This window comes from Aphelocoma coerulescens, chromosome 4A (genome assembly GCF_041296385.1).
Source record: "Aphelocoma coerulescens isolate FSJ_1873_10779 chromosome 4A, UR_Acoe_1.0, whole genome shotgun sequence".
NCBI lineage: Eukaryota > Metazoa > Chordata > Aves > Passeriformes > Corvidae > Aphelocoma > Aphelocoma coerulescens.
Genome location: NC_091018.1, coordinates 5577240 through 5603337, shown reverse-complemented (window position 1 = coordinate 5603337; position 26098 = coordinate 5577240). Strand labels below are relative to the sequence as shown.

Genomic DNA, 26098 nt, shown 5'->3' with positions numbered 1-26098 from the left:
GTAATTACCGTTGTCACTCTCCTGACTGGGAATTCCTCCTGGTGAGTGCTCCAGTGCCTGCTGCAGAGTAAGCAACGTGTGCTGTCCTCAAGCTTCTTTCTGCAGGCAAAAAAACCCACATTATCATGTTAGTGCCTTGGCAAACATGGAATCTGAAGGAAAACAAGGTGCAGAGAACACCAGAGATTCATGGAAAGACCAGGAGCCAGGAGGGGACAGGCAGTGGGGAGTCCTTTGGATATAACTGTATTTACTTAGTTACCTACTCTATGTATCTGCTCTATCTGCTCTACTCCTCCATACAGCAATAAGGACAGAAAAATCAAACATACCAAAATTTAAATTGTCATGCACACGTTCACTCTCCAGTAAGGGACATGAAAAGACATAAACTGTACATAAAGATGGAAATACAATCCCAGTTTGCTGCTATGGGGCAGCACAGCTTTATTCTAGAAACTGCTTCTCTAAAGATGCTCCAGCAGAAGGACATGAACAGCTCCAGGAGACAGTTAAACCACTGAAGATGTATTTAATAACGTAAAAATCACCACCTTTCTCAAGCTGCATCCAGCACTAAAACACTTCCTAAAATATTCACACACTGAGCCCTCTTTTGGCTGTCCAAACACAGGAAATTTTTGCAGGGATCAGTCAATCCCCAATATTGTTTTGCACAGAATTATTAAGTTTGGAAAAGGTCTCCAAGATCACCAGTTCCAGCCTGTGCCTGATCCCCACCTCATCACCAGCCCAGAGCACTGAGTGCCACATCCAGTCCTTCCCTGCACACCTCCAGGAGTGGTGACTCCAAACTGCCCTGGCCAGCTCCTGCCAATGCCTGGCCACCCTTTCCATGGAGAAATTCCTCCTGAATCTCTAAAGATAAGGCCCAGGCAGGTGCAGTGTGTTCTGCAGTTTTACTGGAACACTCCAAGAAATCTCAGTCCTGGTGGCTCCTGAGGCTGCCTGGAGAAGCTCCCACACAGCAATCCATTGTCCTTCTCACCAAAAAGGTGATACTGTCTTCAAGTCACACCAATGACATCACTTGAAGATGCTTCTGAAGTCTCAACCTAACAAATGTTCCTCCTGAACTACTTTAAATGACACACTGGAAAAATATCGAATATAAAGCATCAGGCCCCAGAGTGAATCTTGGGCAAAAGAAGGCATTTTCCACATCAATCAAGATCCTGGGAACAAGGGGAGATTTACATTAGGATTGAAAGGGCTGAAGGGCTGGGAGCCAGTGGTCTGTCTGTGCTGGTCAATACACAGAAAGGATTGTGTTAGCACCACTGAAAGAATAAATTATCGCTGCTTTTACAATAAGCTCTTCAAGAATGCAATAAAGAGTTCAGTGTGTGCTCCTCACTCAGGAATCCAAAACTTTTCAGTGAAGGTCTGGCTTGCAGCAAAGATAACAGCTGAAAACCAACCATCTTGACCTCGGGAAGCTTCATGACAATGTGCTAAAAACAGGTGAAAAAATGCACAGGTTCCTGCTCCCACATCCCCCAGCCTCGAGCCCAGAGCCTTGAGCAACCCCAGGTTTAAATACTGAGAGTTCAGACCTGACGCTTTCAGACAGACCAAAATTAGAAGTGAGAAACATCATTTTTTTCCTCAAGCCTCTTCCCTGTTGCAGGATTACTAATATTGAGGTTTTCTCATCTGCTTTCAGAGATAATTTTAAAATTCTTCTCCGAGTCAATGAAATCATGACAGGAAATTAAGAAAATATGGAACTAGGGAAGGAATTCTTACAATATTTCATACCCGCTCCTGACTTTGATGCACAATATTGTAGGAATGTCTTCCCAGTCACGTATTTTCTTCTAAATCTGACAAGTTTCCCAATTGTGGAAATAGCAAGTCACCAAATAAAAATGCCACTCCTTCAAGCTTAAAAGATAGATTTTAATTTGCATGAAATTGACCCAAGGCCAGGCAGAATAGGGGAGCAGAATGCTGGAATTTTTCCCATCTGCACGGTCCACATGAAATCTTGGCTTTTTTAAGGACTCACCAAACCTTTCCTAAAAATCACCATAAAAGATGACAATTGTTGGCAGGGGTGGGACAAGCCCCACAGTTAACACAATGCCAATGCCAACCTCCAAAAATGCCATGAGAAGGTCATGAAAAGAGTCATATAGAACATTTATATCCAGATTGGGTGTCAGTGCAACATCAAAGAGAGGTGCAGTTTGTGATCAAGGCTTGTGGCAGGAAATGGATTTGTGTAGACAAAGTTATCTTTATTCTCTCTAAAGGTGAATCCACCAGGAGCTATTGTTTTAAACCATTCTAACATCCAATTCCTCAAAACCACTGTAGGAAAATTAACTACCAAATCACCACCAAAAACCAGCTGTTCCAAGCAGGGAAAGTTGGTATTTGTGCACATCCCCAGCCCAAGGAGCTGAAATCATTCCACTGCATTATCAAAGTGCTGCTTCATTCCAGCTAAAGCCAAGTTTTCCAAAAACTTGCTGCAACAATCCTGAGCTACAGCTGAGAATAACTTGTAAGAGCTTGCTCCAGGAGGTGTGTGAGCCATCAGTACCAGCTCTGTTTATCCACAGGGTGCTCCATGAAGAATCCCAAAATGAGATCGGGGATCCAGTTGAATTAGTTCAGCTCCATAGAAAATGAGATTTATTTGATCCTAGCTGAGAACAAATGATTCCCAGACAACAAGAACGCTCCACAACTTTCCAAGATTTGGAAACAGGAAGGTAAAAAGCCCAAAAAGAGAGGAGAGTGTAATAGCTGGCTGCTTTTCAACACCCATGATCACACACTGAGCCCTGAGAAAGTCAGTATCTTTCCCATTTTACCACCTTATCCTTTTTCACAAAATACATAAACCAAGGGAAGGAATGTGAGTGTGGGAAGCAACCTGGGCTTTGCTTCTTACTCATAGAGATACTGAACCAAACACAAAGTACTTTCTTCTACACTGGATCTTAACTCCAAGGTCAATTCATTGGCTTAAAATACAGAGAGGATGCTTCCCTGGTTTAAATGCTAATCTGAGGCTCAGGAAATCTAGATTCAATTCCCTGCCTCACCACATACTTCCTGTGTGACCTTGGGCCATAAATATTTCGGTGCCTCAGTCTTTCCATCTGTGACTGAGATAGTATTTCCCTATTGAACTGAGTGTTGTAAAGATAAATACATTAGGAAAACATCAGGAATCGCAGGCCACAGCCATACGTGGAACGGGCTGTTGGGGAATTTATCCGTGTGTCAATATTCCCAATCAGGCAGCAGGGAAAGCAAGAAAGGGCTGCCAGTGTGAAAGAATTTAACTAGCACAGGACAGAGGGAAGACATAAAGTATCAGCAGAACGGAGAGAAACTGAAACCTCAATTATTAATTACAGAAGATGTCCATAATTCCAACCAAGTTTTGAAGAGAAACGAAACTCAGAAACCAGCTGCTGGAGGGAGCAAATACACCTGCCAGCAATGCATTATTGCCCTGTTTTCAGAGATTAGCACAGGAACACCTCAGATTTGAGGTGGCAGAGGGGTTGCTGAGTCTGGGGGCAAAGAATTCCTGGAGACTGTCCCCGAAGGGAAGTACCCGCTGCTGAAGTCCCCAACCCTTTGTGAGAGGCATAAATAGGAGTGGGCACAAAGTGGCCCCAGTGGGATCCCCACTGCTGCTGCCCCAAGGCGGGGGGGGGGACGACACAGCGGGAAGGGGGAGGGCAAAAGATGGTCACCAGCCAGGCAGGGGCTGACAGGAGTGACCTCCCCCTGCCCCGAGCCCAGGAGGAGCCGGGGGAGGTGTCTGGGACCGGAGCTGCGGAGCAGCCAAGGGGAACAACTACAAGGCTACGTGGCATTCGCAGGCAGCGGCTGCCGGGGAGGGAGCACGGGGGGGCGGCCAGGGGGGACCTGGGGGGGACGACTGCACATCGCAGCCCCTCCTGGCCCAAGAAACAGGAGGAAAAGGAGAGGAGAGGGAAAGGAGGAGACGGAGAATCTGTGCGCTAGGGAGCGGAGCGGGAACGAGCGGAGGGATGCGCGACCCGCGGCGCGGGCTGGCATTAACCCCATCCGGGCAGGCTCGGCCGGGAGCCCCCGCCCGGCCCCCCCCAGCACCGGGGGTCCGGTTAGCAGCTGCTCCCCAGAAGCCCTGTACCCCGCACCCGCCGGGTCTCCTGGGGGGATGCCCGCGCCCCGCAGGGCAGCGCACCCGGACAGACCCCGGCCGTCTGTCCCGACACCCTGAGCCCTGCCTGCCCGGACCCCCATGCGCCTCGGGCACTCCAGCCCACCCCGGGCACCCCATCCCAGGCACTCCATCCTACCCCATCCTCGGTACCCCATCCCACTACCACCACCACACCCCATCCCAGGCACCCCATCCCACCACCAGCACCCCATCCCATCCCGGTCACCCCATCCTCCTCGCGGTACCACATCCCGCCCCATGTCCCGGGACATCGGATCCCCCTGGATCCTGCCCCCACCTGCCCCGTGCGCCACGTCCACCCCCGAACCTGCCTCATACCCCGGGCTGTCCCCCGCCTCAGAACACCCTTCCCGTCCCCGGGGTCCCGCCTGTCCCTCCAGCCGCCCCCGCCCGGCTCCGCGCCGCCTACCGCCCTCCGCTCCGCGGGGCTCCGCTCCCGGCACTGCCCACCGCGCCCCGGCTGGGCACCGCCGCTCTCCGCCGCCCCGGGGAGCAGCGGGGACCGGGGAAGGGGCCCCGGAGAGCGGCCCCCGGCGGTGCCCGTGCGCTCCCCCCGGCACTGACCGTGTGCCCCGCGGGCTCCGCCGCCTCAGCGCCCGCCGCCCGCCCGCGCCGCCATCATGGAATGCGCGCACCGCGCCTGCGCCGCCGCCGGCCGGGGGCGGGCGGGCGCGCCAACCACAGCCGGCGCGGATCCGCGGCTCCCGGACACTCGCACCCGCCGAAAGCTGCGCGGGGGGGCGGCCCCGACGGGCCGGGGGTGGTGGCACCTGGGGGCGGGTGACCTGTCTGGGCACTGTCCGTGCCTCACGGACACCGCCCGTCACCCCCGGGCACTGCCCGTCACTCCTGGGCACTGTCCCCTAGGCACTGTCTGTTCCGCCGGTCACTGTCTGTCCCGCTCGGGCACTGCCCGTGGCCCCCGGGCACTGTCACCGCTGGACACTGTCCCCTGGTCACTGTGTGTCCCCCTTGGGCAGTGTCACCCCCAGACACTGTTTGTCACCCACCAGTCACCCCAGTGCTCCACCTGCGTCACCGAGCCGCGTTCTGGCCCCCTCGGGGGTCTCCAGTCTCCATCCCCCCCGTGCTACGACGAGGATGGGTGGGGGGTTCCACCTCCCAGCCTGGGGGGTCATGTGCCTGAACCCTAAAACTGTGTCATAACACAAAAAGCATCCATGGTGACGGCATGAAAGTGAGGGGATGACCCCGACTGAACCGGCAAAGAGAAGAAGGAGGAGATGTTTTGTTGCTGGCTGTGCCAGGAGAGGTTTACTTGAATATTACGGAAAAATTTCTTCGCGGAAAACATTGTCAAGCACTGGCACAGGCTGTCCAGGGCACCCATCCCACCCCAGAGACCCCATCCTGGAGGAGCAGTCCCCATCCCTGGAGGGATTCAAGATCCCTGTGGATGTGGCACTTGGGGATGTTGGGTTAGTGGTTGCCTTGGCAGTGCTGGCGAATGGTTGCACTCAGTGGTCTTGGGGGTCTTTTCCAACCTGAATATTCCTGTTATTCCATGATCCTGTGTATCCTGACAGGCAGCTCCATTCCCCTGTCCAGCCTCAGAGCATCCCGAGCCCTGCTCCAAAGAGGATCAAGGGCAGGGGCTGAAAAAAACCCTCCTGAGCTGCCCTCTGGCACATCCATTTTTTCCCTGGCAATTAATGCACCAATAAATCTTACTCTCTTCACCTTGTTTCCACCAAGCAGTTTACACCGATATATTGCCATTAATGTGTTTTAAAAAATGTGCCTCAAACTTGCTTAAAGCAGCGATTTCAGGGATATTTTGTGTGGAATTCAGCTCCATGTGGATGTAAAATAAATGTGACAGCTGTGCTTTTATACAAGCCCCACATAAACCGTGGATCACAGCAGACAAAGGTCACACTTGACATTTATATGCAATATAATGAATGTGTATGTGTGTATATATATCCATATAATAGACATAGAAAGACTAACCTTTTAAAATGAATGGGCTTGTGTTTACCCCTGGATTGATCTTAGATGTGTTCCTAATGAATATAGAAAATTTTATGACGAATAGAAGAAATTGCCCCTTAATGTCAGAGAATTTCTCTCTGGAGACTGGTGGAAGGGGTTGGTTTGCCATAATGAACACCCTGTGCTGGACAGGACTAAAATAAGTTCCCGTCCATCTTTTTCAACAAGCAGGCCCTGGTAAGAAAAGCCAGAAGTGCTGGTGGCTGCTGAATTTTTAAGCAATTAATAGTTTACCTTGTCAAATAAAGGCCAAAAAACTCTCAGAATAAGTTTACCATTTATTTTACTCATATAGACCCATAAAATGATGAATATATTCCCTGCTAATTGAGAGCAAATTGCAAAAGAACATAAAATCTGTTGCATCTGAAAAGCAAAATTTTGTAGCAGAATCCATGGCCAATTCCAGGTGGAAAAGGCAGGAGAAACCTTTTCCTCCTAACAAGATAATGGGTAAAAAATCTCTGCACTGAAATTTCCTCTTCTTTCTGCCCTTTCCACAAGTTTTCCAGCACACATGTGACTCCTGGCCTGATTCTTTGCCCTGTGGAACAGTGTGGATCAGCACATCCCATGTTTTATTCTGGTTGATAAGAACCTATAAATTTGCCTGTAAAATAGATTGAAACCTTCAGACAAGGATTTTGGGGAAAAATAATCTGCTCCTTTGTTTTGAGTCTCACCATGCTTTTGTCCCTGATATTAAACTCTTACTTTCACCGGTGATCCCAAATGGAATTCTTTAATTCCAGCTCCCATTTAAGTCTGGGAACACCTCAGGAAACGTGGAAGACCAGGCCAGCACAGGACCCGGTGAGTGCAGGCCTGCTTTAGGAACAAAAAGTTGGTTAATAATTTCACCTTTGAGAGAATTCCTGGAATCTTCAGCACTGCATCTCAGGAATCTTAGAACTCCACAGGCTCTACCTAATCTGCAGTGCCCTGAGGATTTCATGCTGAAGTGAAATATTTGGGCTTAATTTTTGGGAGATCTCCTGAAAGAGACCCACCAGATGGGATTTGGAAATCTGAAACGCTTTGCACCAAATGAACTTTGCTGCTGCAAGCAGAACTTCAAGGACTGTTTTGACTTCCCAGGCTCGGTATTTTCCATTGCCAGCTAAACCTTACAAGTTGTGACTGGTGGTGGTTGTGATCCCCTGTGGTGATGTCCTGTGCCTGATATCCAGAATAAAGGAGGTCCTTGGGAGGGAATGCTGAGCATTCTTTGCTCTGAAAGCTCCCGGACCCCCCAGCTTTGATAAGGACAAGAATCCCTTCGTAGGTAATAACACAGTGCGGAAAAATCCTTTTCCCCCAGCCTTTCCTTGAATCAAATTTTTCCCCTTCCATTTCCATTTCAAATGGCTCTTATATCCTAACAAGGTGCTCACTGGTCATTCCAGCAAAGCGGTGCAAAAACTTCTGGAGTTGGAGCTCGTTTCCAGTGAGCCTCGGGATGAAAGGTCTCAAAGCTGCCCACGCCCCACAGGCTCCAGGGCTCCTTTAAAACTCCAACTGCTCCAAGTGTGACAATTCCCACACCATGGAAAAGAAATGACCCAATGTTTGCTGCCTACACCCACACTGCCACGGGATGACAGTGGAGGAAAGCTGTTTTTTACAGCTGGAACTGGAAAGGGAGGTGAGGCTGGAGGCAGAGGCGGGATGTTCCAGACGGAAAAGCCGCACAGGAGGAAATATTTGGCGTGAGGAGCACAGAGACCAAACTGCCTGGGAGGAAGGCTCTGATTAAATGGGTCAGGAATTACATGGAACAAGGCTGAGGGCAGCTTTAACTTTATTTTGAAATTCCTGGAGAGCCACAAGGACCGTGTGAGGACAGCAGGTTCCACACACAGAGGCAGCGACGGGATTGGGAAAAGTTGGATTTTGAGGAAATTTTTGCCCAGACTGTCCTTTAGTCTGAGAGGAAGAGGGCATCCAGTCGAGGGTGGATCCAGGCCTGGGAAGGAGGAATTAAAAATAGCAGAATATAAGATCAGAGAACACTTGGTGAAAGGAAAGGGAAAGAGAAAAGAAATGGGAAGTGGAAATGAGTCAGGATGGGAGGAAAGAGAGGACAAATGGGAAGAAATCTGGGCTTATAAAGGAAGGGCCAGCTCTGAAATGGAAAAGGGGAATTAAGGAGAATCTGTCTTAACAAAACAATGGCAAGAGGCAGTGCCAAAAACATGCTCATTCTTCCACTAGAAAATTTGGAATTGCAATTTCATTTTTTTAATTTGCTGATTCAACTGCTCTAGGTGAGTTAATACAAATAAAAGGGCAAGGGGAAAGAAAAATATTAAATAAGTGGAAAAGAAAAGCCTTTGACAGAGAGGGGAGAAAAGAAAGATAAGAGGAATATTGCAATTACAACATATCCCAGTCTGAACGTGGGTTGGGGAGCTTGAACAACAAAAACCTGGATGCACACCCCCCCTCCACTCCAACACCCCACTTATCAGGGGGATTAGCAGCCGTCCTGGAGTTTGAGTTCCAGCCCATAATAAAAATGTTTATTTTTCCATCCTTGGACTACAATAATAACCATGCTGGTTATTTGAACTTGTGTCTAGCAAAGCCTCCCCTCGCCTGCCTTCACTGGGAGCTGCGAGCGCGGCCTCGGAACACATTCCCTCGGTTTTCCCTGGCTACACACAAACTCCTGCTGTGTGCTCTCCAGGAGGGAGCAGGGCAGGGCAGCCTGGCAAACAAACTTCCCTCAAGCAGCACTTTGCTGGGAGCTGCGCTGGCATCTGCAGGAGCAAACAGCGATGCTGGAGCAGATTTTCCACCCCTGTGTGCTGGCACGGCACCTTCCACACCCGGAGTGTTTTCTCCAGGGGGGGATCTGCTCCACAGGGAGCAAACCAGCACTGTGGGCTGTGCGTTTGGGAAGCAGCACAATGGGAAAAGCCTGAAGGGCACTGGGAGAGGGGGTTTTCCTCAAAGGTCGCCAGGACACGCCTTCTCCTCTGCAGGTGCCCTCATCCCTGTTCCACGGAATCACAGAATCCTGGGATGGTTTGGTAGGGAGGGACCTTAAAACCCATCCAGTTCCACTCCCTGCCATTGGCAGAGACACCTTCCAGTCCCCCAGGTTGTTCCAAGCCCCATCCAGCTGCTGTTTCTTTGCTGTTGAACCACAGAAGCAAATCAACAGAAAATGATTTAGGGCTATTAGACACTCACTGGACAAGCAGGTGACACCGGCACAGGGTGGTGCCAGCACCTGTGACCAGTTTTGTCCTCTGTGTCACTAAAATCGATGTCATTTTAATTGAAGAAATTGCACCAAGTTTGGAGATTTTCTTCTGGGTTCAGTAATATGCCCAGGACTCTCTGCCCTCGCAGTGGTTTTCAGCCCCGGTTCAGTTCTGGTGGTGCCTTACAGCAAAACAAGAGGTGTATTAAGAAGAAAATACAGGTGCTTGGCATCAGTATGGACAGGCTAGAATGGCCTGGCAGGGAAGCCTGGCGGGGGATGGAGGTGCAGGTGGACACCACGTTTTGCTGTCTGTGCTTCTTTCTCCAAGCAGGACCCAGAACCGCCCGAGAACCCTGACTCCACACCAGGAACTCCTGGCACGGACCTTCTCCCATAAAATCCCGCTGAACATCAGCCCCGAATCCACAAACCTGTTGGCACAGAGTCACCATAAAAACCAAACCAAGAGCCCTGCTCAGCCCACAACAAACACTCCGGTATTTATGGCTGCTGGAGGTGGCGAGGGATGAAGTTCAGTGCTGGGGAACACCTGGTTTATGATTCCTTCACTCTTTATGTGGCAGAGCCCACAAGCAAACATTGCATGTCCTGACCTCGAGCTGCTCCCACACCTCCCTCTGCCCCATCCTGCAGGTTGGAAGCACAGCAGGGGCTGTTTGGAAAGGGGAATTAAACCCTGGCCCACTGAAGATCTTTCTGTGAGCGGGGAGGAAAAGCTGAGCTCACCCTCATCCCTCTCCTGTGCAGGAGGGAGGGTGGAGCCCCCACCTTGCCACTGGATACCTGTAAATGGTAAAAGCCTGGAGCAGGGAAGTTGTTCCTCACTTCTCTCAGCCCCAGTCTGGAGCTGCTGTCACGTGAGGAGAAGGCTGTGGAACACCTGCCTGGTCTCTCCCACACACCTTTCCTACTTTCTGCAAGGTCTTTCTGCTCTGTTTCTCCTCAATTTATCCAGCAAAGGCCCCGATAGGAATCAAACATCTCATTTCAGTCCAGTTCCAAACACTGTTTGTGTTTACCCATAGTTCTATAACTCTTGCCCCAAGCCAAGAAGCAAACAAGAAAAAAAACCAACCCAAATCCAAACAGGCTGAAGAACTCTGTGCCTCAAGAAAGTGTTGGGAACGGGCAGGTCCAAGCAGAGACCTTGGGAAGCAACGTGGCACCCGCTGGGGCTTCTGCTCCAGAGCAGAACATTCCGCTGGGGAAAACAGGATCTCCTGTGGGATGGAGCCCATCCTGCCTCACTCCCTGGTGTTGAGGCACCCCCAGAGCATGGGGAAGAGGCAGCAGCCATGGCAGCAGCGAGATGGCTCAGGAGCAGGAGCAGAGTTGCTCCCAGGTGGATACAGGGACAGTTCTCCAGCTGACCCGGTCACAGGGACACCAGGACTGGGTTAGGCCGGCTTACCTGGGAATGTGCTCACAGCTCCGAGTAACTGGAGCCTCAGAAATCAAAACAACCATCATTTAAACACATTAGAGCTGGAGGATCCTCGTCCTCGCTCTGGTGATGAAAGGAGAAAGCCAAAATAAGTTCATTTATAAGGCTCTTATAAATCAGAGTGAAGCTGTTTAACAAACCGTCTCTGATGTGCTTTCCTGCGGCTCTGCATGAAGAGAATGTTTCCAGGATGCTACAGAAGCACCTGAATCCTGTGTTTTTATCCCAAACAGGGGATTTCACTCCCTGGGGTGGGCAGGGGCTCGTTTCCCTGCATGGAATTCAGCTGTGAAAGGTCTTTGGCGAGCAGAAGAGGCACCAGAGCCAATGTCTGGAGAACAGAGAGGAGGGGAAGGGAAAAAAAAAAAAAAAAAAAGGAAAGGAAACAAGCAGAATAAATCTGAATTGTAACAAAATTACAGCCTGTATTGAAATCTCCACATTTGGAATTGATTTTTTCCATCAGACAAAAGGCTGAGGGTTCAGTTGTTGAAACCCTGATCTCTTCTTTAACTTGTTCTGAAGGGCACATCCAGGGGAGCTGCAGGTGAGCCCTCAGCAGTGGAGGACTGGTGCAACCTGAAGTGTTCCTGTGTCAGGTGCACTGTGATGCTCCTCCCTTTGTTTGGGCTGTTTCCTTCCTGCTGGGCACATGGAGCAGCTTTCCTACCTTTCCACAGGTTCACTTGTTTTTCTGGCTGCTGCCCTTGTTTTAACTCCCCCACCTCACTTTTAGGGAGTGAAAACCCATTTCCCACCACATTGGCACCAAAATTTCCCTCAGCCCTGTGCACTGAAGGTTTGATGTCCATCCCTGGGCCGAGAGTGCTGGAAGCTGCGGCACCTTCGGGAAAAGCTGCCCGTGCTCCATGATCTGCCTGCTCCCTGTCCACATGGGACTTCAATTGTTTCACTCCAGTTCTCCATTGTCTCTCTTCAGAGCTTTATTTCTTTCCTATCTGGCATTTTCCTCCCTGTCCCCAAACAACCTCTCTTACTTGCTCTCTCCTACAATAACCCCATTCCTCATGATTGTTTCCATTCCCTTTTTTTTTGTTTTATTTTTTATTTTTCACTTGATGGAGGCCTGGGGGCCCCTGCTCTGCATTGGGGGCTCCTCTTCCAGCCACGAAGACGTTGGAGCTGGAGCACCATCGGCTCGGTGTCCTCAGCACTACAGAAAGGACTCTCCCCACTCCAACAAGCATTTTATATCTGATATATATCAGTGCAGAGCCATGAATCAGGTCTGGGATGCAAATAAGAAGCAGCCATATGGTGTGAGGCAGTTGGGAGCACTTCAGGCTAAAGAGGAAAAAAAAAACAACCCACCCAGCAAAAGGCAGACATGCAGCTGTGAAGAATTCAAATATTGGCTCCTCCAGGAAACCTCCACGTTGTCTCCATTACTCAAACCTACTTATTTGTTTGGGGCTAATCATCTCCAGTTTGAGATTGGCATGGATCTGGTTTCCCACCCTCAGAGGGAAGGTCCAAGCACTGATATTCCATGTGAGGTAGTGGCACAAGGAGCATTTCTCAGCTGGCAGAGCAGATCTCCAGGAGACAACCTGTGAGTAGAATTATTGAGGACACTTTAGGAGAGAAAGCAGAAAAAAACCCCAAACTGGCCCCTTCCCACCTTCCCCATCTTCTCTTGCTGTGAAAAATCATCCCCGCTGCCTTCCCTGCTGCTGTGCCTGGTGCTGGAGGCTGCTGGGAGCAGGGAGCTTGGGGAGCCCTTCCAAAGGCTCTGCTCCAGGAGCGCTGGCTTTGCCATTCCCCTGCTCTGGAGAAGGGACTTGGTGGCTCCAGAGGCTGCAAAAGGGACTGGAGCAGCTGCTAGCTGGGGTCATCCATGGGGATGGATGTGGGGATTGTCTGTGATGCTCCAGCAGTGAATTTTCCAATCATCTGTGAGAAAAGCAGAAGGAAAAAAGGGAGGTGGAAGTGGAGTGTGGAGCTGTGACATTTCCTGGGATGTGCCTTGAAGCTGTCTCTGCAGGCCACCACCCCTGGTGCTCATCCTGAGCTGGTGGTGAGCTCAGGATGAACTTTCCAGCTGGACAAGGTGGTGGAGAGTGGCCTGGTGCTCCAGCATCAATCCCTGCCCCTCTGCTTCACTTGCACACTAGGAATAAGTCACTTCCCACTTCCCAGGGCACTCAGGAGTCCCAACTTGTTAGGGGTGAGATAATGGGTGAGATAAGCACAACAGGAGGAGGGCAAATTTGTGGGGGGGATGAGAACTCCTGTGTGCCAGGAAGGGATTTAGGACCTCTGATCCCAGAGTTCCTCTGCCTTGGCGAGGGATGAGGTGGCTTCCAGCAATGGCATTGCCCCATTCCCACCTCCTGAGACAATGTGTTTGAACCACCTCGTGCAGTAAAAAGCTCAGAATGACTCTCTTTGATCTTTTTCATGCTCAACATTTCTACTGGAGCCAGGGGAAAGCCTCCAAACATGGAATATTTGTACCTGGGAATGGCCTCCTGTGACCGGTCACCCCGGAGAGCCACCAAATCCTTCCCCCAGTGACACGTCACCTCAGTGCCTGTTCCAAAAGTTTCTCTAAAAACAAACACACATTGAGAGAACTACAGGACTCTTGTTCCATTAAAAATGAAGAAACGTGCTTTTCACTTCCCCTCTTTGCTGTTACTTCATCTTTTCTCCCCAGATGGTGCCAGCAGCGTCCTCGGGCAGCGCGTGTGGGACATGCGCAGGGCTGGCCTTTTGTCACGGTGTCACTCAGCGAGGTTTGTTAATCCCTGCTCTTCCCAAAGGTTACGTGGCTTTGAAATCCTCCTTCTGATGGATAAAATGCTGTCAGCACCTCCTTAGGGGGCCCTGACCCCTTTAACTTTGGGAAAAGGGATGGAAAATGCCTCACCAACATCAGGGTCTTGCTCAGCGTTGCCTTTTCACCGCTGCCTGTGGTCATCCTATTAATGTATTTCTATATAAAATCAAACCAAATCAATCAATAGAAGTCCTTAAATATAGATCTCTCCATCCAAAAGGAGCCCAAACTGTGTTTGTGTGAGCTAGGATGGCAAGGTGGTGCTCTCCTGTGGTGTTGCTGCACTGAACTTAAGGAAAAGCCCCTGAAGTTTAACATAAAATAGAAACAAAAATATTCCCCAATTTGCTATTTTCTCAGCTCAAATTCTCCCTGTCCCTACAACCCCTGCAGTTTGTATTGACATAATTCTTGTAGTTTGGATAAAGAGCTGGTATTTTGTAAAAATTTCAATTTGCCAGGGAAAGCAGGGACCGAAGCATTTATATATTTTTTCCTGGAATGGAATTACATTTGGGGTAGAAACTTCAGCTTTAACTTCACGTTATCACTCTCCTTGGCTCATGGGAGGGCAGTATTTTTCTGGCTGTGTTGTTTTTCTAGCTTTGGCGGCTAATCAACCATATTTCTACTTTTCCCAGCTTCCTTCTAAGAGTCACTTTACCCCTGAACTGTGCCCTCTCTGAGTATGAAGTGTAAGAGCTGCCTCCTCCTCCAGCAGTCCTTGTTGAAACACAGTTGTTTCAGAGGAACATCCAGTAGAAATAAACAGGGAAAAATCAAAATATACAGCTCTGCTGAGGGGTCAGTGCTGGTGGAGGAGGCCACGAGCTCGGGCACCTCGCTGGAAGCTGTGGAGGCTGATGAGATCCGTGCCTGAGTTTACATAAGCTCAGTGTAATATCGGAGGTTTGCTGGGGTTATTTCATCAGCAGAATTCCCACCATGGGAGAGAGTCACCATAATTAGACATTTAATTTGAGTTGAATCATTGGTGCCACTTTCTGTGGCTCTGGGTGCTCCTGCTCAGCACTGCCCAGTGCTTCCAGTGTCCTCTGCCATGGGCAGATGCACCAGGGACGTCTGCTGACCCTCAGAACAACCTCAGATTCTATTGATTCGTTTTAGTTTTAATTACAGTGGGAGCAAACTCTACCGTCAGCTGGTGTGAGTGGCACAATTTGGATCTGAACAGGCTCCTGACAGATCCCAGGAGGATCTACCCTGGGAGCTGAGGATATGCAGGACTGTCCCCCAGGGCTTTGACATCTGTTCCTCAGCACCTCTGTTCCATTAGTTCACATCCTTGAGGGCTCTTTTTCCTCTCACAGGATGTGATTAACCCTGACTGGAGTCATCACACTGCATCCCGAGAGGAAAATCCACCTGAGCTCAGCCTCTGCCCCCCTCCAGTCCTGCCCAGCCTGGGATTCCTCGTGCATGGCTTGGGAACCTTCTCCGGGACAGGTCTGGGCCACCTCAGCACTGGGGCTGGGCTGCCCTCGCTGAGGGGTCTCAGCCTTGCTCCAGTCTCTTCTCTGGAGCTGGGGACCACAAGCCCTTCCCCACAGGTGAGGACGCTGCTCCAGGTTTGTAGGGAAGCTGCTGCCCTGCCCTTCCCACTGGAGCACTGGGAAAGGGCGAGGAGGAACCCAAAGCAGCTCTGGAGTCCTGTGAACCTCTGGCACAGTGAGTCGGGGTGACGAAGGACGTGAGGAGTGTGGGAGGAGATGCTGCTGACAGGAGGCAGCGGCTCAAGGCCAGTTTGGGGGAACTTTTCATTCCATTTTCCTTGAAAATTCGTGGTGAAAGGGCAGTGTAGCATTTTCCAGCCCTCACTCACGTAAGCAGCTTCCTGCTGTGAGTAACGTGGGGAGGACAGGGCAGAGAGAAGAGGCTGTCTCAGGGTTACTCAGAAAGGAAATAAAGCCTCTGTGATCCTGGGACAGATGCAATTCTAACAGTCCAGCCACAAGCTGCCTTTTGCAATAACTGCTCCCAAACCCAGCAGCTTCGAGTCAGCCCTTTGCAGCCTCCTGGGCTGGCCGGACAAAACACCTGCAGGAACCTCCTGTCCTGTGTGGAGAGAGATTCCCACAGCAGGGACATGGTGACATTGTCCTTGAACCCTGCAGATGTTACTGGGGGGCTCATGGGGCTGCAGGGAGCCTTAGAATCATAAAATACCCTAAGCTGGAAGGGAGCCACAAGGATCACAGTCCAGCTCCTGGCCCTGCACGGACACCCCAACAATCCCACCCTGTGCATCCCTGGGAGCGGTGTCCAAGCACTCCTGGAGCTCTGGCAGCCTTGGGGCTGTGACTATTCCCTGGGGAGCCTGGGCAGTGCCCAGCAGCCTCTGGGGGAAGAACCTTTTCCTAGAATCCAGCCTAAACCTGGCCTGGCACAGCTCCATCCATTCCCCGGGGTCCTGCCCCTCTCACAGGGAGCGGAGATTGGAGCTGCCCTTCAGGAGGAGCTGCAGCTCCTGAGGAGTCTCCCCTCAGTCCCCTCTTCTCCAGGTGGAACAACCCAAGTGACCTCAGCCTTGCTGAATTTAAACTCAAGCAGATCACCGGGGAGTCGTGCTCCTCACAAATAAAGGGATTTTAGGCCAAACCCAAACCGAACTCTGTTTAGTCTTTGCCACCTGCAGCAGTGATCCTGGACTTGGAGTTTTTATTCATGATGAACATCATGGGATTTCGCTACCTCCTTCTATCCCCAACCCGGTGAAGATCCATAGGAATGCATTTATTGACCTAACAAAGGGCCCTTGCTTTGCTCCCGGAGCAGCCTGGTTTCCTCTGAAGCGTAAGAAACCACATTGACAGGAACAAAACGGGCACATTTCCCCCTCCAGTGAAGTCTGCAAATATTCCAAATAGTTGTTTGTACGTGTGGCCGCTTGCAGAGCTGGAACTAAGAGTTTGGGAGAAGCAGGATTGAGTTCTCAACCTTGCTGATCCCAAGAGGGATTTGTAACCCCAAGTGTCAGGCTGGGCTTTTCATCTTCGGGTTTGCTTTCAGGAATGTTTCTAAGACATTTTATTGCTCACTGAATGTTTCAAAGACATTTTAGTGCTGATGGTATTTTAGAATCTGATGGGCTTTCCTTCATTTTTCCTTCTTAATTTTTGCCCCTTACCAGGTCGTACCCTCTGTAGGTGAAGGATAAAGGGCCTGGTGTTCTCCCTGCTGCCACGTGGGAGAAATCCCTTTCCCAGTGTCAGACCACAGTGGAAATGGGGAACAAAAAGCTAAGATTCAGCTGGAGAATTAACTCCTGCTAAGGGACCCAGAGCTTCTCAGTGCACAGATCTCTGGGGAATCCAGGCAGTGGGAATGGATTGAGCCCCTCCAGCCCCAAAATACGTGCCCAGGGATGGGGGGGCGGGAAGGAGGGGGGGGGCAGGAGTCACCATGCTCAGAGTGGGAATGAGAGGAAATCTCTCTTTATTGCTAGTGCTTGGACTTTATTGCTCATTAAACTGAAGGGCTGTTGACTTCTCACATCCTGCAGGAGTTTTATGGGGAAGCAGTTTATGGAATAAGGGTGGGCTCATCGCATGGGCAGTTTCTGAACTTCCCAGCTGTGCCTGTGTGGCAGCTCCCTTTCCTTTGGTGGGAGACAGGCAGGACCATCCCATTCCCATATGGATAACCAGTGTCTGGCAGAGCTTTTCACCCACAGCTGTACTGGTTTGGTCAGAAATAACCCTCCCAGACACACCCAGGCCGAACTGTCACGAGGAGGTGATGCCCAAGGGCTGTACTCACCACCAGCTCCCAGGCACATACTGGGATAGTCATCCTATGGAAAATCAGCGGTTTTTAGGCAAAGTCGAGTGTGCAGTTGGAGCCCAAGGCAGGAGGAGGACACTGGGTCCTCCCGTGGCTGGGTCCTTCCCAGCTGGAGCATCCACCCTGAAAAATAGGAAAAACCAAAAGGAAAGCAGAGAGAGAAACCCAAAGATTGTGAAATAAAGTGCAGGCAGGGGTGGGAGGAGGTCAACACCAGAGGAAACAGGACAACATGACAGGAGAGGAGCTGGGGCTGGACTAAATAAAAAGAGGAAACCTCGGCAGCCACAGGCGGCCGCTCCGGGAGTGGCTCAGCACTAGGGGACACCCTCGGACCAGAAGCTGCAGCAGAAAAAGCCCAGTTTCAAGCAAAAACTCAGCCCACTCACTTTCGTTTTCTCTGTAGCTGTACCAGGGTGACACTCGGTCCCCTCTTCCCAGCTCCTGTCACGGTGTACAGCCCCTAAAAACACCGCAGTTCCTAACTTGCCTCATCCCAGTACCAATTCCTGTTTCTCTGCACAGCTTTCTCTCCAGGTTCCTACTCCTGAGCAAAACCTGCCCGGGATCTGCCGCCAGGGTGGCACTTTTCTGTGGCCCCAGGGCAGGGACATGGCCCAGCTGGCACCCGCAGCTGATGGCAAAGTCCCTCCTCAGCCCTCTGGGCTGGAGCTTTATAATCGAACAGCCCCTGCACCTGCTTTGGGAAAAGCCGAGGAGAAAGCGTTCCCTCAGAAGGTTTCCTCAGCAGTTTCCTGTGCAGGAACCTGGATTTGTGATGTGTCACCACACAAAACAGACAAAAAATCCCCCTCACCAAGAGCATCCCTGCCCTCCAAGTGTCTTCCAATCTTCCAAGTATTTTCTGGCTGTAAATCCCAATTTTCCCAGGTTCCAGCTGCTTTTTGTTGGGCTGCTCCACCTCTGCAAGGGCTACCAAGACCATCAGAAGTCTTGAAGCCCTTGAAGTTTAGGCTCTAACACGTCCCCAAACAGCAGCTCCAGGTGGTGGCCTGAATCCAGGGAAGTTGGGCTACGGCAAAGGCCAGTTTGACTGGAGCAAAATAACTCCCCCAACATCTGTGCTTCTCTAAGTGTTTATTACACCACCATAAATTATTATTATTTAGCAAATATTACACCCTGGTGCTGTGTGCAAGTAAAATTTTATTGTAGGGAAGAAGAATCTATAACACAGACTTTATAACAAGCCACAGAAAAAACAGTCATTAAAAATTCACTTGCAATGTTTCCATTTCATTTTCAGGAATGTTTTTTAAAACAGGCTTTCCTATTGCACAAAAAAAAGAGAAAGAAAAAAGCTGCCATTTCCTTTGCCATTACCATTGTCTCATTCAAATAAAAAAAAAGGCAAAGGGTTAAAAAAATACCTCTGGTACAATAAAAATGCTTTGCAATATATACATACATATCTATATATATATACACACATTTAGCTTTACTCTTCAGTATTTTAAACTTTAGGAATGGGCATGCTATTCCTGCATATTCTGAAACTCTGTTTCCCATGAGGATTTTTATTTACAGTTGCACAATGCCTTTAAAGCCTTGAGACACAAGTGGACTACTCAATGCTGACCCCTGAAAAGGAGTTTTAGCCAATTCTTCCACTTTTTCCCTGAAAAAATTGGAAATCCTTCCACTTCTTTTCCCTGAACGATTTGCAGTTCTGGCTTTGAACTCTTGGCTCTGCCCTCTGGGGGTTTATGGGGTCTCTAACTCTCCTCTACAGCAGCAGCTTTCAGCCCTCTGCCACTTTGTCCTTCAAATTTAACAAAGGAATTTCAGATCTCCTTGGAAATTCACATCCATCATTTGTCCTGCAGGTGAATTTGGTTTTTTAAGTGCCTTTTGCTGAGCCAGGGCTGTGAATTCACACTCTAATTATGTGTGCAGATAATTTCTCCAAGCCAAACTCCTTTTGCTCACTGTTATTCTTCACTACTAAAACTGTTTTCTTTATTCAAGATAACATCAAGTAACTTCATAAATACCATATCCAAACACACTTGCTGTTCATTTATCAACTCCTTCTCCAACTGAGAGCTTTAATCCTACAAGAATTTCTATTTCTGCTGGGATGTGTCGCAGATCTCTGGCCGGGCTCTGCTCCAGCAGAGGCAGGAGTGCTACCTTCCTGCAGATCTCCTGGAAAAGTACAGGAATGTTTCTCTCCATCTAAGAGTTTGAAGTTTTTCTTTACAGAAGAAACATGGCCCAATGTTTCTCCAGCATTACATCTCATCCAGACTCAGATTTTGGATCTCCAGCTCTTCCTAAAGATCTTTCCAAGGGCCAAAGATCTTTCCACGTTGCCTCTTTGCTGCCAGGTGTGGGTGAGGTGAACACTCTGGAACAGGATCAAACATCCTGGAGAACTTTATTTTTATTTATTATTAATGTAACACCCTTGGCCAATAGTTGAGAAAGGCAAATCTGACTCTGAGCATGCAGAGCTCCACTTTTACCTAAAACTTCCCCAAAAACTGGAGTGATATTCTGAATTGTGCAGCCATCACTTCAGTCCCACTGAAATAAGTTTCCCTCTTATCCTTATTCCTGAGTTATCCTGCACAGTAGGATACTGCAATTTTACAACTGATCCCACAGATTTTTCTAGAAATTGGGAAAATACTGGCAAATGTGCTGCCCACCAAAGCATCTCGAGCTGCTTGGTGGGGGTGGGAGAGGGGCCCATCCCGATTTGCAGCCAAGGCACAGCCCTGGGAGCCTAAAACACACATAATGATCATAAAAACCAAAATGCAGAGGCAGCTGGGAGCAGGGCAGGAATTATCCCGGCCTCGCTGTGTAAATAACTTGGCAGCCGTTTGAAGATCCAGTGAAAACTCTGCCCTCGTTTGTCAGGAGCTCCCCACCCGCTGCAAGCTTTGTTTACATTTCCCACTGGCTCAGGGAATTAATGCTCTTGGAGAGTTGTGAAATGAAGCAAATGCCCAAACACAGCCTTGGAAGGGGCTTTGGGAGTTCAGCAGCAGCTCCACAGTTTGCTGGTGGTGGCTGCTCTGTCCCACGTGGCTCTGGGGGTCCCAGGGGCTGCCCAACCCCAGCAGTGGCTCTGCCACCAAGTACCACAAACCAGGGACTGTCCACAGTTATTTAACTGCAACAAAGGCTTGCAAGCCTCCATCCCATCTTCTGGAAGAGTTCTGAGATCTCAATCCTCCACCAGAACTCTGACGGGAACATTTAACCTCCTTACAGAGGGGCCACTGCTGCCCTTCCATTCTCCTTCTGGCTTTCTCCAAAGGGTTCCTCATCCTTGTCCTTCACAGAGATCTTTTTCCTGAAGGCTTGCGACAAGCTGGAGGAAGATGCCTTCCTCAGCGTGGTGAGTCTCTGCCGGAAGTTGCCCCCGGAGAAGAAGTAGAGGAGGGGGTCAAAGCAGCAGTTGGCAGCTGCCAGGGGCAGGGTGACGACGACGGCTTTCTGCAGGAACACGGCGTCGCCGCAGCCGGGGCCCCGCAGGCGCAGCGCGTGCAGGTGCACCGTGCGCAGGACGTGGTACGGCGTGAAGCTCACCAGGAACGTGGCGGTGACGATGACGATCATCCACACGGCCTTGCGGCGGTTGGCCTCGTTCTTCCGCAGGGAGTTCCGCAGCAGGGTCCGGATGATCATGGTGTAGCAGATGGTGATGACAATGAAGGGGAAGATGAAGCCCACAAAGAGGGCGATGAAATCCAGGATCACCACCAGGTTTGTCTTCTGGGAGTTCTCTGGCGGTTCAAAGCACTTGGTCTTGTTGCCATACTGGTACGTCCCGTTCCGCAGGAAGGGCGCGCTCGTCAGGGTGACAAACACCCAGATGCCAACGCACACAAACTTCGCCTTCTTCTCCGACACCAGGCTGATGTGGCGGACCGGGAAGACGATGGCGATGCAGCGGAAGAAGCTCATGGCCGTCATGAAGAAGATGCTGCAGTAGAGGTTGACGTAGAGCGCGTAGGATGAGAGGCGGCACAGGAAGTCGCTGAAGAACCAGTGGCCCTTGTGCACGTAGTAGATGACGCGCAGGGGCAGGGTGAGCACGCACAGGAAGTCGGACAGGGCCAGGTTGAGCATGTAGACCTGGAAGGCCGTTTTCTGCCGGTAGGTGCGGATCAGCACGTACAGCACCACGCCGTTTCCCACAAAGCCCATGATGCTGATCATGGAGTAGAGCGTGGAGTAGACGCTGTTGCGGAAGTCGTCGATGGAGTGGTGGCACGACAGGTTGGGGGACAGCGCTGTCATGGTGCCCGGCTGAGGCACCAGCTCCTCCTGGGGATGGTGTCAGGCCTGGGGGTGAAAACTCAGGTGAGGCAAAGCAGCACAGGAAAATAAATATCCATGATGAAATAAGAGGAAAAACCTGTCATCCCACTCAGGAGAGAGCTGGGAAGGGATGTGGATCTGATCCATCCCCCACTACATCCACCTTTCTTCATGTGGTACCAACAACAGGTTATGAGTGACAAAATGTGACAGAGTCATGGAATCGCATCACAGGACCATGGAATCCTTATGGCTGGAAAAGACCCTTGAGATCATCAAGCACCACCACCCTGATCACCACTAACCCATGTCCTGACGTGCCACATCCATATGTTTTGGCACATATGATGGCTCCAGCACCTCCCTGGGCAGCCTGTTCCAGGGTTTGCCCAGCCTTTTGCTGAAGGCATTTTTCCTAATATCCAATCTAAACTTCCCCTGGCACAACTCAAGGCCAAGTCCTCGGGACATTAAATTATCAGGAAATCTCTTAACTCCTCACAAACTGAGGCAGCTACTCAGCAAAACAGCAGAGAGGGATAATGAAGGTGACAACAGCACTATGGAATTTAAAATAGGAGGAGCAGTCCTGGACCCTAATAACTGTTCAGCCCTGACTCTCCTCTTTTTTTTATTAATTTTCAGTTTCTAATGGTTCAAACGCGGAACCTCCCTTGCAGCCTGAGACCGTGAAAAGCTGCAAGATCAGAACTGCAGGAAAAGAGCCAGCTGAAAAAACAGGACACCACAACAACAACAAAAGCAGAAGCTGGGTCAAGATCAGCCATGACAACCCACAACTGTACCATGAAAATGCTCAAATTTGCTGTTAAATGTATTTTCATCCATAAAAATAACTTAGCAGCCTTAGAGTTTCTGTCTGTCCCCGGGATTTACTGAAGTCAGAATTCAGAACCCCTCTGGGATGCTCAAGGCTTCCACGTCTCAGTCAAATTTCAGCTATTTTGGTGTTTGTACTCTTTCAAAAGAGTCCTTTGGTTATCTGCAATGCACAAACGACCCAAAGCTCAGCAGGTGTCAGCGAGGGGACTGTCACCACCGAGGGTACAGGGGGTGATGTTCACTAAAAATCCTCATCAGACTGCACAAAGCCACCAGTCCATGTGTCAAGGACCTTTTATGCTTTAATATATAATGGCCTTAAGTCCAGCAACCAGCCCACGATTTAAGCAACGACTCAAGGTATTTGTCCAAAAGACAAGCAAGACTTGTTTTCTATTGAATTTCTAAACACAATTTGAGTTTTGCAACCAAAAGGAAACCTGGTGATCACAATCAAACTGCTCAAGTGTGAGAGAGCATCACACCCAGAAATGTATCTGTGAAAACCAACAAGAATCCCACAAAACAGCATTTCCCAGCTGAGGGAAATCGTGTTTATATTTGCATCGTGAATTGAAGGCAAATATTGCTTCTGCCACTTTTTTATTTCTACAGTCACGGTTCACCGAACCATTTATTTGTGTGTTGGTGAATTCAGCTCACTGGGAATGTGCACAAGTGAAAGCGAACCACAATGGATGAGAAAACGTTCCCAAAGGGAGCAAAACCCTAAACAACTGCTATTCTCCCAGTCTGATGCAGCACAGATAAATCTAGAGTTTGTCATAGAATCACAGACTGGTTTGTGTTGGAAAGAACATTAAAACTCATCCCATTTCACCCCTGCCCTGGGCAGGGACACCTCCCACTAGTCCAGGCTGCCCCAAGCCCCATCCAACCTGGCCCTGGACACTTCCAGGGATCCAAGGGCAGCCACAGCTTCTCTGGGAACCCTGTGCCAGTGTCTCACAAGGAAAAATTTCTTTCCGATATCCCATCTAACCCTGTCAGTGCATTCCCTGTGTCCTGTCCCTCCATCCCTTGCCCCAAGTCCCTCTCCAGCTCTCCTGGAGCCGCTTTAGGCACTGGAAGGGGCTCTAAGGTCTCCCTGGTGCCTTCCCTTCTCCAGGTGAACACCCGCAGCTCTCCCAGCCTGGCTCCAGAGCAGAGGGGCTCCAGCCCTCGGAGCATCTCTGGCCCCCAGTAGATTACACTCAATTTAATTACACAACTCAAAAGCACAAAGTCGCTGCTGTCGCTCGTCCCAAGCACGAACACGAAGCGTCCCCATCGCGAGGAGCGCTCCGGGCGCTGCATTCCCCGTTCGGAGAGGGACGGGAATGCCCCAAAACACCAAACGCCCCTCACAAGCCCCAAGTCCGCTCTGCGAGGGGACAGGGCAGGAATGGAGCGATCAGCGCGGCGAGCGGCCGCTAATTAACGCCGCAGCTCATTAGCGGCGCGGCTGCGCTCCGGGGGATATAGAGCGGCTCAAACCGGGACATGCACAAGCGGGGGGCACCGAGGCAAAGCCCCCACCCCTTAGCCGGAGCCCCAGCGCAGCCCTTACCGGAGCGCTGCGGGATCGGAGCGGGCGCGATCGGTCCCAGGCGCGCCCCCGCCGCTCTTAAAACGGGGCGCGCCCCCGGCCCCGCCCCCGGCCCCGCCCCGGCCCCATCGGAAACCTTCAGCTTTTCCAGAGTGTTCCCACCTTTCTAGGAAAAAACACTTGAAAGCATCCCAGCCGTGCCCACGCCCCCCAGTCTGGTGTGAACTGACGGGGTCCCCTCCCTGTTTTTGTTCTGGGAGTAATTTACTCCTGCTTGTAACTGGCAGGGAGCTCATCTCTGATATCAGAGCTAGCAACCTTGTTTAGAAATAGTTTTGATGAGACTTTTCGATTTTGGTCTCATCGGAGGGAAAAGAGAATTCTCATGAATTTAGCAGTCTGTTCTTCCAGCATCCCAAAATACAGTTTATTTGTCTCTCTTTTTTTAAACAGCTGTGGCTTTGCAAGAAAAAACCCACCAACCAAACAAAAAACAAAAAAACCAAAACAAAAATAAAGCAAAAAAAACCAAAAACCCAAACAAAACAGAACAAACTCCAAGGCTGTGTCTAATGAAGTATTACTTTTCTCAACTTTGAATATTTTAAGTGTGGGCTGTCCCACCCTGAATTTTCAATTAATTATATTGGCTTTCTTCTGAGGATATATGATATGCTGTTCCCACCTTTAGCTCAGGAGTTAAGGAATTCTTCTATTCTCCCATCCCCAGTGGATTTGGCTGGCATGTGGATGGTCACAGGGAGCTGTAGCCCTCAGGGTAGGGGGACGCAGCAGCTTTTGGCTTCTCTGGGGCAGTGGGGAATCCTTTGGAGGAAGAAACCTTTATCCATGGTGGGAACAGCTCAAAGTGGCACTGGAGCATCTGGAAGTGTCCAAGGCCAGGTTGGACAGGGCTTGGAGCAATCTGGTCCAGTGGAAGTGTCCCTGCCCATGGCAGGGGTGGGACTGGATGGGCTTTGAGGTCCCTTCCCACCCAAATCATTCCATGATTCCATGAGCTAAGCCAGCCCTGCTGAACTCACCATGTGGGTCACTCATGGACATCTCCCTGTCCTCACGGACACCCCTGGTCCCCACCTGGTGCTGGTGTCCCCAGGCTCAGCCTGCCCAGCTCTGTTCCCAATGTTGGCAGCAGTGATGCCACGTCTTCCTGCTGTGAAGCCACCCCAGCCCAGCTCTCCCTCGGTGCTGCCGTTGTGTGACCTCCTGGGAGGATTCTCAGCCATTTTCCTGCCCCAACTCCATTTTTCTGACTGCTTTTGGAGTTTCCAAGCCACAGTGTTGTGGATGTGGCAGTTTCTCTCTGACCTCGCTCTCCATGAAGAGTGAAGGTGTGTGAGAAGGAAATGCACCTCTTCCCTCTGCCCTTCTCAAGAGTTTCCCACCTTTCCTCACATACCCATGCCCAGTAAGCCTGTCCAGCTCCCAAGAGCTGCTTGGCAGCATACTGGGAACAGTCAAATCACAGGATCATGGGATAATTCAGGCTGGAGGGGACCTCAGGAGATCCTCCAGTGCAACTCCTGCTCGATCCAGGCCAGGCCAGGCTGCTCCGGGCTTTGTCCCACCTGATTTTGAAGACTTTCAAGGATGGAGGTCCAAGAGCCTCCGAGACTGGACAATTCCTTGCACTGCCTCCAATCTCCTGTGCTGGGAGCTGCCTCTGGAGTTTGTTTTATTTGTGGTGCACATTCTGCTGTTACTCCATTCTGCCATTCCTTCTGCTTTTTTTGGTACCTTTTTTGGCCATTCCTTCTGCTTTTTGCTGCTCAGTTTTGTTTTTGTTTTTTTTTTTTTTTTTGTTTTTTTTTTTTTTTTTCTGTTCCCTTTTCTTTTCTGCCTTTCACTCTCATGAACAGGAAGAT

At 50.3% G+C, this 26098-nt stretch overlaps 2 protein-coding genes and 2 long non-coding RNA genes across 6 annotated transcripts in view; all 4 read right to left on the bottom strand.

Moving 5' to 3' along the window:
* The window catches only part of LOC138110342 (fibronectin type-III domain-containing protein 3a-like), a 38948-nt gene extending 34090 nt beyond the window's left edge, over nucleotides 1–4858 (bottom strand). Inside the window, exons 1-2 of one of the 2 annotated variants that reach the window (XM_069015089.1) lie at nucleotides 4784–4858; nucleotides 9–99 (exon numbers count right to left, since the gene is read on the bottom strand). The gene's annotated coding sequence lies outside the window, so the exon portion shown is untranslated. The other variant, XM_069015090.1, reaches the window with a different exon arrangement.
* A 3171-nt stretch (nucleotides 4859–8029) lies between these two features.
* LOC138110191 (uncharacterized) lies at nucleotides 8030–11109 on the bottom strand. Of its 2 annotated transcripts, XR_011150819.1 has the most exons (4): nucleotides 11055–11109; nucleotides 10882–10977; nucleotides 10546–10690; nucleotides 8030–8201 (listed from the first exon to the last, which is right to left on the bottom strand). It is a non-coding gene; the product is annotated as an uncharacterized lncRNA (long non-coding RNA). The 2 variants fall into 2 exon arrangements; XR_011150818.1 differs by lacking the exon at nucleotides 10546–10690.
* A 2561-nt stretch (nucleotides 11110–13670) lies between these two features.
* Nucleotides 13671–17564, bottom strand: LOC138110268 (uncharacterized). Its single transcript, XR_011150845.1, has 3 exons — nucleotides 17498–17564; nucleotides 13808–13873; nucleotides 13671–13725 (listed from the first exon to the last, which is right to left on the bottom strand). It is a non-coding gene; the product is annotated as an uncharacterized lncRNA (long non-coding RNA).
* A 1104-nt stretch (nucleotides 17565–18668) lies between these two features.
* Nucleotides 18669–24284, bottom strand: CYSLTR1 (cysteinyl leukotriene receptor 1). The gene is made up of 2 exons (XM_069014900.1): nucleotides 24234–24284; nucleotides 18669–21844 (listed from the first exon to the last, which is right to left on the bottom strand). Exon 2 carries the CDS (start codon nucleotides 21797–21799, stop codon nucleotides 20762–20764), a length of 1038 nt encoding a protein of 345 aa, XP_068871001.1. The 5' UTR covers nucleotides 21800–21844; nucleotides 24234–24284; the 3' UTR covers nucleotides 18669–20761.
* Between the last annotated feature and the right edge of the window lie 1814 nt (nucleotides 24285–26098).

Excerpts from the sequence above, each read along its gene's own strand:
- CYSLTR1 (XM_069014900.1), bottom strand. The coding sequence starts at position 21,799 with ATGACAGCGCTGTCCCCCAACCTGTCGTGCCACCACTCCATCGACGAC.